Raw genomic sequence first — 12,948 nt, 5'->3', positions numbered from 1 at the left:
TACTAGCTGCTTTTAATATAAAAAATAGAAAATACTAACCATAGCCCAATAAGTTTTTTGTATATAAATAAAATAGTGAAACAAAATAAACAATACAGTGTGTACTAATAATTATAAAAATTAAATAATAAAAATTTTACCACACAATAATAATGCCATAATAGTAAATAATAATTAAAGTGATTTTATAAATTTAATTTATAAAAAAACTAAAATTCAAATGTTAAAAAGATAAAAATATTAACAAGCGTTTACCAAAAAATTTAATGAGTTACTTTTTATCAATTAAAATTTTAATTTATAGTGTAATATATATATATATTAAAATAAATGAATAAATAATTATTTATTCTGCCACAATGACAAAATATATAATAAATAATAATAACATTTAGGTCTGAATATAATTTTATTATAAAAGTAAATAAAAAAATAATAAAAGCATTAAATTAACAACAAAAGTTAAAATATATAAAATAAATACAAAAAAACAATTATTCATTAATATTTAATAAATAAATAATATTTAATAATTTATTTATATGATATCTTTTATTCATATCAAATAAATCCTAAGCATCTATATGTTATAATTTAACCTTTATAATATGTTTTTATAAACCAAACAAAATAAAATATTAAAAATATCACAAACTTGAATATAGGTAAAATATTATATTATATATGGATATTGAATTTGCTGTGAAAAAAATAATCTGAAACAAAAGACTCAAGTTACATGTATTTGTTGATGAAATTAAAAGAAAACCTATTGCATCACAACTGAAACTAGTCTCACATATTGCAGGACAGGACAAGACTAGTTCTATGTTATTACATGGCAACATTTCACCCCCAACACACATTATTGCTTTTTGCTTTGTAATGTGTGGTACGGACTGCATGCACATTACATTACATGTCAAACGTGTAATGTATATCATGTTATTTTGAATAAATTTAATTTTTTAAAGAATTAATTTATAATCTATTTTTTTATAAATTATTATTTTTAATTACTTTAATTAATGTGATATAATAAAAAATTGACACTTGATAATATCATAATAAATCATTTCAATTAAAAATTAAAAATAATAATTTATGAAAAAAATAAGAATTATATCGTAATTAAATTTTTTATAAAAACTAAATTTCAAATAATATAATTTTTGTAAAAATTAAATGCTTAATTAAATATTTTTTAAATAAGTATCACTCTTTTATGGACAGTACTTTTACTGACTTAACAAAAAGTATCCTAAACATGTAGTTTTTTTTTAATAATTTCTTAATTTTAAAATTATAAAATATGAATTTTTTAACAAATTTACATAATATAATTTTTTTTACCAATATTGTTAATGATGATTTTTTATTTTTAAAATATTTTATTATTATTTTAAAAATCATCCATGAGAACTTTTGTTTGTTTAAACATTTTTAATATCTTTTCAAAAGTTATCAATTTTTGACTTTTTATAAATTTTTTTGTTTCTAAATATTTTACTTATATAAATACTTTTCAATGTCAATTTTTAAATTTCATTTTTATAATTTTTTTAAAATATTATATTTTTATGTATTATTTCTAAAAGCTATATATATAAAACTAATCCAAACATTTAAATAATTTTTTTTCATTATTTTTTTAGTAAAAACCCCTATTTTTGACTTAGGTAAAATATTTATTTAGTTATTATAATAATATTTATTTATGAATTAATTTATATATTTATTAAAGTTTTATTTTATTTTTTATAAATATTTTATTATATTTTTTAATGACGTTACAATGATAAAAACTAAATTATAATAAAATATTTATATAAAATAAAAATATAATTTTTTGAATATAAAAATTAATTAAAAAAAATCCATATGCATGTATTTTCAATCTTATTTTTTTTAATGATTTGGACTTTTGCTAAGATTTTTGTCCTGTTGAACAGAGCCTTTTTTTTCACTCGATTTGACTCTACAATTGACTGCTATCCTTAGCCCTTACTGTTCTTACAATTGCCACCCTCTGATTGGCGGATTCCAAATATCCCATTTCATTTCATTTAATCATCCAAATCAAATCCTCCACGGTCAACCGGTTCAACCCATTGTCTCCTCTCTCCGACACCTTTCGGTCCCAGCTTTTCCTCCTACCGGCTCTTCCGGTTCCCCGCTTGCCCACTCCTCTACTTCATTTGGCGTGCATTTCAGTATCATTTCATCTCATTTCACTGCCATTTCCGTTCTCCCCCAATAGGTTCGTTTTTTAAATTCGCCCTAAATTTCCCAGCATTTCATTTCAGTTCAATTTCAATTTCCATTTCGAAGACTTTACTTTCTCCCTTCCATGAACTCTCTTACCATGTTTCCTCGGTTCTATAGATGGAGATGGAAGCTCTGAAACTTGCCTTCGCCGAATCTCGTTTTGTGCTTCAGATTCACTCTTCAGCTTTTGATTTGGATTAATCAGAAACTTTCCTCTTCCCGTTATTTTTTTGATCGGGTTCGGAATTCGATCTTCTCCTTATCCATTCGTAATCGGTGAGTTCTTACTCTTCAATTGAATCCAGTCTATTACTCGATCTGAAACGCTTGAACTGATTGCAGGTCAGAAAAGAAATTGTGCTTTAACGGTGCGATTTACTACGTAAAATTAATTTCTCGTGAAGTTTAATTGATTTTAATCGTTTATAATTTTCAGTTTTAACAATAAATTAACGATTCGGTGTGGTTTGTGGCCTTCTTTTACTTTGCATTTTTTTTCGCTTTTTCTTTAATTTTTAATTAGTTTCTTTTTACCTTGGATTTTGGTGGTATAGATTCCTGATATATACAAAAGTTTTTTTTTTTTTTTTGTATTCTGTTGGGAATAAGAATCATTCTCATGTGTTTTTTTTTCAACCTTCTCTTAATTTTTTTAAAATGCTTTTTGTGACAAGGTTTTAACTTTAGTCATCTTGTTTGATATGATTCTGATTCTGGATTTTGTTGAGATCTGTGCCATTGCGTTGAGATCTGTGCCATTGCGTTGAGATCTGTGCCATTGCGTAGATTTTGCTGGAATATTATCTTGGCTCTTTTGGGTTTACTTTATGTGTTGAGTATTCTGCAATCCTGCGCCTGTTTTTTAAGCTTGTTTGTTTGTGATGTTTAATTTCACCTATTCCGAAGGTATGAAATGATTATTATGTTGTTGCTATTTTTAGATCCATTTTTGGTGATTTTATTTTTTAAGAAATAGTAGCTTATTTTAAAAAGCTGTGTCAAAGAAACTTGTAAAAATAAGTGATGATTTTTTTTTTCCTTTCAAAATAAGCTACACCAAACACACATTTAAGCAATTTTCCCACCTCATGTCTGTGATGTGCTTGTGGTGTTTTGTTCTGAGTTAATTACCCTTTTTATTCACCTTAATTGTAATTTAAATTTCATTTGATTGTCATGTGAATGTTGTATTCAGTTGTTTTTTTTCCTCCTTGGTTTGTTTAGTTTTTATTTCATGACTTTCTAGGGTAATTGATATCCTTTTCGACCCTGATATTGTATCTTGGAAAATTCGAAGAGGTCCTTGTAATTTTGTCCGTCATAGATTTCGAGGAACCCAATTAATTTTTATTTAAGTTAGAAGCACCTATTTATAATTATAAATTTTAAATTATAGGAATCATTGAGCTTTTTTTGTAAGGTATAGGGACTTGCAACTACTTTAACGCTTGTAAATCAATTGTAAGAACCACAGCTATACGGCTAATTTTGTAATTGTGGATCTCTATCTATCTGTTTTATTTGTTGTCCTTTACTTTTCTGGGGGATTTAACTATCTTTTCTTTAATTTCTTTTTTATCTGTGGTTAGTTATTGAAATTCATGATTATTATTGTCCAGCTAACTGAAGCATGTGCGGTGGTCCTGAGAAATCAAAATCTCTTTCAACTGAGTCCTCATCTGCAGTAGAAGGTTCAACTAACGTGAAAGACATGAAAAATCTAACTGTTCATACTGAAGATTCTTTTTGCTGCTTACTTGAGCTCGCTTCTAACAATGATTTTGAAGATTTTAAGCTAGCTTTAGAGAGGGATACTTCTCTATTAAATGAAGTTGGCCTCTGGTATGTCCGTCAAAGTGGATCTAAACAAATTGTTCTTGAGCACCGAACTCCTTTAATGGTTGCTGCTATGTACGGGAGTATAGATGTTCTTAAACTTATACTCTCATGTCCAGAGGTTGATGTAAATTTTTCATGCGGATCAGATAAAAGCACTGCCCTTCACTGTGCTGCTTCAGGTGGTTCTGTTAATGCAGTGTGTGTTGTGAAGTTGCTCTTATCTGCTGGTGCTGATATTAATTGTGTGGATGCTAATGGAAATCGCCCTGTTGATGTTATTATTGTTCCTCCTAAGCTGGATGGTTTTAAAGCAATTCTTGAAGATCTTCTTTCGGATAGTGCTTCTGATGGATCTGTTGATGACTGTTCTTTTCCTGTAACTGATAATTCAAGTCCTGATTCATCTTCTCATTTATCATCATCTGAAAATGGGTTGCCATCCTCTCCTGTGGCACCAAAGTTTACTGATACAGCTGTTAATTCTACATCAGAGAAGAAAGAATATCCAGTTGATCCATCACTTCCAGATATAAAGAACAGCATATATGCAACAGATGAATTTCGCATGTTTTCATTCAAGGTTCGTCCTTGTTCCCGTGCATATTCACATGATTGGACTGAGTGTCCTTTTGTTCATCCTGGAGAGAATGCTCGTAGGAGAGATCCCAGAAAGTTCCATTACAGCTGTGTGCCATGCCCTGATTTTAGAAAAGGGACTTGTAGACGAGGGGATATGTGTGAGTATGCTCATGGAGTATTTGAGTGCTGGCTACACCCAGCTCAGTATCGAACAAGGCTGTGCAAAGATGGTACTAGTTGCAATAGAAGGGTCTGTTTTTTCGCTCACACAGCAGAAGAGCTGCGCCCATTGTATGTGTCAACTGGATCTGCTGTACCTTCGCCCCGTTCATCTGCCTCCACTCCTAATGTCATGGACATGGCTGCTGCCATGAGCCTCTTTCCTGGTTCGCCATCATCAATTTCTTCCATGTCTCCATCTCCTTTTGCACAGCCAATGTCTCCATCTGCAAGTAGCATTTCTCACTCATCTGCTTGGCCACAGCCAAATGTGCCAGCTCTTCATTTACCTGGAAGCAATATTCAAACTAGTCGATTGAGATCTTCTCTAAGTGCTCGTGACATGCCACCTGAAGACTTGGATGTGTTGCAAGATTTTGATGGTCAGCAACAGCTTTTGAATGACTTGGGCTGTTTCTCACAGCCCCGGCCTGGTGCCATTTCAGTGAGTCGGTCAGGTTGGTCTAAGACACTAACACCATCAAATCTTGATGATCTATTTTCTGCTGAGATTTCTTCATCTCCTCGGTATGCTGACCCAGCAGTGGCTTCTGTGTTTTCCCCAACACACAAATCTGCTGTTTTAAATCAGTTTCAGCAGCTTCAAAGTTCTCTGTCACCCATAAATACCAATGTCTCATCTCCTAGGAATGTGGAGCATCCTCTATTACAGGCTTCATTTGGTGTTTCTTCTCCTGGAAGGATGTCTCCAAGAAGTATGGAACCAATCTCTCCAATGAGTTCCCGATTAGCAGCATATGCTCAGCGTGAAAAACAGCAGCAACAGCTGCGGAGCCTTAGTTCAAGGGACCTTGGTGCTAACAATCCTGCCTCAGTTGTTGGGTCCCCTGTTAACTCCTGGTCTAAGTGGGGATCTCCTAATGGGAATGGAAAAGTAGATTGGTCGGTAAATGGAAATGAGCTAGGTCGATTGCAAAGATCATCCTCATTTGAGCTTGGAAACAATGGGGAAGAGCCTGATCTATCCTGGGTCCAATCCCTTGTCAAGGAATCCCCACCCGAGATCAAAGACAGGTTGGCAGGTTCTGGCCCTATTGCATCTGCTGATGGACTGAATTCCAATCCTCAAGTAGAGTCTATTGATCATTCTGTTTTAGGAGCCTGGCTTGAGCAAATGCAGCTGGATCAGCTTCTAGTCTAATTACAAAAATTGACCCTTTCCATCTTGTGATAGGAGGTATTTAATTCACAAGGTACATATTCTTTTTGTGAAAATTTTTTGGGTGGAGCAAGGAGGGAATGTAATGTTACTGAAGCAAGGAGAGGGATGGCTGCAAAGTTCCCTGAGGATAATTTGTTTTTTTTTTTTTCTTGTTAAATTTGTCAATTCAATTATTTTACTAAGAGCTTCAGGGGAGGAGGGGGTAAGAGAGCCTCTCTCTGGGCTGAAGATTTCCATTGAAAAAGAAAAATTTTCTTCCAAAAATGTGTCGTTTCAGGACTCTCTTTTTAGCTTCATTTTACTTCGAGCCATGCTGGGACGGTTTTATATAGCAACAAAACCAATAGCTTCATTTGTATTCAAGTTCTCCTTTACCTGGCAAGAATCTATCAGTATTTTGGCGTTGAATGTATAGGTTAGAGTGAGTTTCCTGTTAAGGAAATAGAGGTGATCTGCGCCATTGAATATTTTACTGCTAGCAGCAGATCGTTTAGCTATAGCGAAGTTCACTGTGTTCCATCGGTGTATAAACTTTGTTGTATTGGTTATTTTTATATTCAATGTAATAGTTATTTTAAGCGTGTTAATGAACTGATCTAATTTAATTATAATTACAAATTTTTTTAAAAAATAAATGGAAAATGTTAATCATTGATTTTTCCTAATGGGATGGATAGATTCTTGCCTTGATTTTAATATTCAATCTAATTCCAATTGACATACAAGTATAATTAGAATTTAATTTATAATTTTTTTACAATTAGACATTTCAATGCGACTTTAATTTTGATATATATTTTAATTTTAATGTATATTATGTAAAGTAACTAGTGTATTTTGATGAATATGGTTTTTATATTAATTATTACCAGTACTAAGTTAAGTTTTTTAGATGGGATAGAATCGGATATGTTGTTTTAAATTGATTAATTCAATCTTATAACGTTTTATTGTAAATGCGTCTAGTGTGTTTTACATGTTTATTTTTAAAAGATAATTATTATCTTTTAAAAAATGGTTATTTTATAAGCTTTTAGATAAAAATATTATTATCTCTAAAAGAATTTAAACATGAAATAGGAGAATTTAATTGAACAATATTATGCCCTGTTAATTTTTGTAATAATTACCAAAAATGTCATATGTAATAGGGTTTTTTTTATATCAATAATATATGAAAATTAATTTAATAAAATAATTCTTTATATGTTCCACCTGAGCAAGCAATTCATTGCAAAGTGTTTTAGGTCATCATGTGATGTGGAATGGTATTAAGGCCATTCAGGCTTGTATATTTTTTCATTTGCAATGGAGTTCGTGAGAAGTATTTGGATGCTTAGGAAAAACTGAGTTTTTATGCATTGGAAGATATGTAATCTCTCTATTTTTAAGTTGTAAATCAAACAAGCTTGATCGAATGCTTGTAACTCTGCGTTACCACTCTGAACTCTGAAGTGAAAAATGAATGGAGGGATACAATGCGTTTTGCTTTGAATCATAAAATTGAGAATGGAGGGTCCCTCAATGGCGCCATAAAAGCAGGTAGGTGGATTTTTTGGGGCCAAAAATGAGAAATGGTTGAGTTTTCCTTGTTGTAGATTTGTTTGCTACGTGTGAAAGATTTCAAGGATATCGGACCGTTGCTGGTTGACATGAACATTGCATTGAATATTGTGTTGGCCAGCATGGGACCATGGTCTGCTTCCATTATATATTTTTTCATCCACCAGTATAACTTGTTCATCCACCTTAGGGATGGCAATAGGTAGAGTATGGGTAGGGTATTATAGTACCCATCTCCATACCCGTATTTTAAAAAAATACCCATACTTTGCCTTATACCCGCATGGGTATGAATATTAATTCCCGTACTCGTACTCTCTGGGTACTCGCATACCCGTCTTGTACCCATTATCCACGCTTGTTTGAGAAAAAAATATTTATAAAAAAAAAATATGTTTATATAACTTCACATAAGTAGCATAATAATACAAAAATTTAATATGTAGTTGCCGAACAAGGTACAAATATAGATAAAAAACAAATATTCAAAGATCATAAATGTTAAATGTATCTTAATATAATAATTTTCTAAACTAAAATTCTTAGAAACAATAAGAAAAAACTAAACACACAAGTTATTTGTGAGTGATAATTCTATCTTGTGTGAGATTTGATTGTTGGTAATGTCAAAACGACAACGCAATAGATCTATACAATGGTTGTCCCTTCGTGTGGGATCACTTAGTAACCTCTTATGACGGCATTAACAACTAACTCTAATGAATAACATTTCATAGTTATTAAGTTTTAGTGAGACAGACATTGAGAATGAGAATAGAGTTAAAGTAGAAAAGTTCAATACTAATAACAGAAAGTTGATACATAAAATATTTTTTTTAACTTTTGAATTTGAAATTGTAAGAAAAATAATAAATTTAATTAAAATAATATAATATAATTAATATATATATATATATATATATATATATATATATATATATGCGGGTATGGGGCGGGGTGGGTACTTAGATACCCATACCCGCACTCATCCCCATTAAAATTTGCAAAGTTTTACCCACACCCATACCCGTACCCGTATAGCGGGTAAATACCCTACCCATTATGGGTAAATTTTGCGGGTGCCTATTGGGTACTTTACCCATTACCATCCCTACATCCACCAGACTAGAAAATTAATCGTACTTACTGTGTTCCACTTTGGTTTTCTTTTACATAATTTGATATTTGAAGGTGACATTTTATTTATGCAGTTTTTTTTATTATGCTAATTTATTCATATTATTTTATATAAAAACATAAGTAAATTATAAATAAAATATGTGTAAAATTATCAAAATTTGGGGATTAAGTTATTTATACAAGATTAATTGATTCCAAAAAACGATTAAAATATAAGGAAGTTAATGCGTTTCGAAATTTAATACAAAGTATAATTTTAGGGATAAAGAAGAGTGTCAACGTGTTTTGAAAACACTCGAGTTGACAAGGATAGATCAATGTGAATACTGATTTAGATGTGACTTATTTTTATGAATGGAGCACGTTTATAAAATTTGACCACATTTTGCTTCGTTGGGGTCCAAATGAAATAAATAAAATAGGATGTTAATCTATTCAAAAATCTCATAATGTGTGTTTCTTTTCTTACCTTTTCCACAATGAACTGCGAATTGGTGAATTTCTCTGGGATGCTGATTTCATACGAAACTGTTTCTAACACATTTCTTAATGCATTTTCAAATGTCTAGACTGAATAATCTGTTCAAGTCTCATATAATATATTTAATTTTTTTAATATTTAATACAATTGTATTTATTGAAATTTAACCCTACAAATTATATGGGGACAATTTTGTCAATTAATTCCTGTACCCAGTAGTAATAAAGATAAAATAATTTTAATTATTCCCTAAGAATTAAAAATTTATGATTGAAGTAATTTTTAAGGACTAAAAAGTTAATGACTAAAATATATGTCATTTTTAATTAAGTTAGTAAAACCGTTTCTCTTACTATTATTATTACAGACTCAAATTTATTAAAAATTTAAAATTTAAAAATTAATTTTAATTTAATTTTCATTTAGACTATTTTAATTTTTAATAATGAAATATGTTAAAGATTATGTTTTGAAATGCATATGAGATCAGCTTTATTAAATTGCTTTTTCTGAGACTGTGTGATAATGGGATAGAGATACTCCTTGAAAGATGGGTAGGCACAGTAAAGTACATCTCTAGCTTAACTTTGTTCAATGTGGTATAGTCTACTGAAGATTATATTTTCTATAATTGTGAAAGAGATCTTATGGTATATCAAATGTAAGCTGTTAGAGTAGTCATTGGGTGAAAGGGGCTTTAAAAGCTCCCACAGTTTGAAGTGCACAAGAACTCATTAATGGCTTAGGATGGTACAATTCTGATGAATATCTTCTAATGATAAGGGGTGAATATTCTTTTTAAAAAAACCCAATATCATATTCAGTATTAATTTTTAGATATTTAAATAATATAATAAAATTGATAAAAATAAATGTCCTTGTGAGAAGTGACAAAGATCTTTGGTGAAAAAGCTCCCTCACCGAAACTTAGCAATTATGAATTTCATCAGTAAAACTGAGTGATTCAATTTAACATTCATAATTATGGAATGTCCAATACGGCCCAACTATTACATTTCAATAAGATTTTCGTTGGATCATCAGCAATCATTCTTGCGTTAGTTACTATTTTTTATTCGTTTGATCATCAGCCAACAATTGAAGGACCAAAAACCAAACACAATTTTTTCTTTTGGGGAGAGGAGAGAGGAATTAAAAATATATATAGAGATTAAAAAAATATATGAGATAAGACAACTAATGTGATTGAGATAAAAAATTTATAGGAAGTAGTATTGTAAAAATAATGTAAAATATTTTTTTATTTAAAAATTAGAAGACATTTTCTATTTTTTTCTTAGGGAATCTATAAAATTATTATTGCTTATATTTTAATTTGCCTTTGAGCTGTCGAATAAAATGAGAATTTATTTTTATCTTTTTGAAACAAAGTGTGCTTCCAATTTTGTTGATACTCTTAGATAATTTTCTCTTTTTTAAATTACTATATCAATAGAGTTGATAATTTTATGAGAAATTACTGAATTCAATCACTTACATTATTTTTTAGTTTTTTTTTTGTTGAGGTTTATTTTGTAGAGGAATTTAAATTGGATTAGTAATTAATTTTTAAATTTCCTTGTAAACCTAATTAGTTACTTCTAATTATATAAATCAATAGTTCAAACTATATTGAACGGATAGACATTTTCTATTTTTATAAAATTTCTATACTAGAAATAATAATAATATCTCCAATTATAGTTATTTTTTAGTGTAAAATACAATTCTCATTATTCCCATAGTGTATAGGATAAATGTATGTATTGTTTTTTTTTTTAGTTATTTAATGGGGCTAAAAGCCCAAGAATAGAAAAGCAACTAAATCAATATTCTAGGAGTCCAAATACCTAAAAAGTCTAGACTCAAGAATGGAAGTATGAAGGGAAAACTCCTTTAAAATAAGAAAAATACACACATTCTTCTAATCTTATTTTGAAAAGCTACCAAATAATGAATGCTCGAAAAGGAAAAGGAAAAGGTTCCAACTTTTGTTTGGCCTTTCTTTTTTTATTTTATTTTGTTATATTTTTTATTTAAATATTAATATATTTCTTACCTGAATGTGACATGAAAGGAGCCGCATCATTATGCTGCTACACGCAAAGTCTGGTGTCGTTAATCATAAATTATCTTTTGCCCCTTTTTCTTGTTTTTTTAGTTGGTTCGGTGATCAGGACTTTTGCAACCCATTTATGTTTTTGGATTTGGCTTCAAATTTTATTGTTGTTGACTTTTTTGAACTTTTTTTTTTCTTTTCTTAAACAATTATTTTTTTCTTTTTTCTGAATATATTTTGATTTAATCTAATAAAAAATAAAAATATATTACCTCTTATTTTTATATCTTTAAATTTAGTTGTTTTAATTTCATTTATTAATTAATTCAAAGAATAATAAAATGATTAAATTTGATTTAGGCATCATATAAGTTTTGATTCATACAAGCATATTACTTTTTATGTTATTTCATTATTCATTTTTTAATTATTCATTTATATCATTCTTTAATGTGATTATCTTTTATTGTATTGAATAATTTTTAAATATTAATTTAATTTAATTTCACGTTTAATATTCTCTTAGTTTACAAACTATATTTTTAATTTATTAAATAAACACATAATACATATTTATATCAATTTATAACATTAACGTATATGTTTTTTTATTGTTATAAGTTATAAATTGATAATACCTATATGTACTTATGTTATCTAGGTTTTGCATGATAAAAATTTAATATATTTTAACTTTAACCAATTAAATATTTATTTTAGATTTAATTGATCAAAATATGGTTGTTTAGTTTTTTTTTTAAATTTTAAATTATTAATTGATTCATCGAATTGAGCTAAGAATTACTTTATTGTAACTATTTATAACGTTATTGTATAGTATTTTTACCTTTATACATTTTAAATTGTTAAAATTTTTATGTACCAACGTTATTGTGGGTCCTATACAATAAACTTATTATATAATATTTTAATCTTTAATCAAATATGTTTATTCTGTTCATTAAATGGAATTAATTTTATATTTTAAATTTTCTTAAGTTGTTTCTAATTTTGATAAAGTAAATAACCAAACCTTTAATTATTTAATTTTACTTCTTCATTTTATTATATAATTTTTCACAATATCGATGTGTAATTTACATTCATTCTATTTTTCAATAAATTAAAATTGATTTATATATAACTTACATTATCTTAAATTCTCTTTCGTTATAAATCTACAAACTCCAGAATAAATTCTTAAGTATAAATAAATATAAAAAAACATTTTTTTAAACAATTCATTTATTTTTAACAATTTATATATAATTGTGTGAGAGCCTTCGCTTTCTATATTGATTATCATAAGATATATGTATAATCGCGTTATCTTGCATTATAAACATTATAATTTGATAAAATAATTTTAATCTCAAAATAAACTTTCTTTTACTAAATTTAATTTTAGTCAACTGATAAGGCCTTGCACGGTCGTGCTCATTTGCGAGAAGCCTAATTATGAAAAGCTTTTAGGGTTTTCAAACCTTATAAAAGAGAGACCTCATACATCTTGATTAAGGGACCATTTTACATCGGGTTTTGCTCTTTGATACACCTCTCATCTTTTCTTTCTTGCACGTGATCTTTGGCATACTCTTAGTGGAAAACGGAGCTTCG

General features: G+C 28.8%; 1 protein-coding gene across 4 annotated transcripts; it reads left to right on the top strand.

Annotated features, from left to right (window-relative positions):
- Positions 1 to 2,223: 2,223 nt before the first annotated feature.
- Positions 2,224 to 6,749, top strand: LOC113854153 (zinc finger CCCH domain-containing protein 30-like). Of its 4 annotated transcripts, XM_027485027.1 has the most exons (3): positions 2,224 to 2,260; positions 2,386 to 2,544; positions 3,888 to 6,749. In XM_027485027.1, the coding sequence occupies exon 3, from the start codon at positions 3,899 to 3,901 to the stop codon at positions 6,065 to 6,067; it is 2,169 nt and encodes a 722-aa protein (XP_027340828.1). In that variant the 5' UTR covers positions 2,224 to 2,260; positions 2,386 to 2,544; positions 3,888 to 3,898; the 3' UTR covers positions 6,068 to 6,749. The 4 variants fall into 4 exon arrangements, with proteins under 4 accessions (XP_027340828.1, XP_027340830.1, XP_027340831.1 ...); XM_027485029.1 differs by lacking the exon at positions 2,224 to 2,260 and having other exon boundaries at positions 2,288 to 2,636; positions 3,888 to 6,667; XM_027485030.1 differs by lacking the exon at positions 2,224 to 2,260 and having other exon boundaries at positions 2,300 to 2,544; positions 3,898 to 6,667.
- The last annotated feature ends 6,199 nt before the right edge of the window (positions 6,750 to 12,948 follow it).

Source organism: Abrus precatorius, unplaced genomic scaffold (assembly GCF_003935025.1).
Source record: "Abrus precatorius isolate BTA unplaced genomic scaffold, Abrus_2018 Scaffold11, whole genome shotgun sequence".
NCBI classification, from domain to species: domain Eukaryota; kingdom Viridiplantae; phylum Streptophyta; class Magnoliopsida; order Fabales; family Fabaceae; genus Abrus; species Abrus precatorius.
This window is presented reverse-complemented; position numbering and strand designations above follow the sequence as displayed.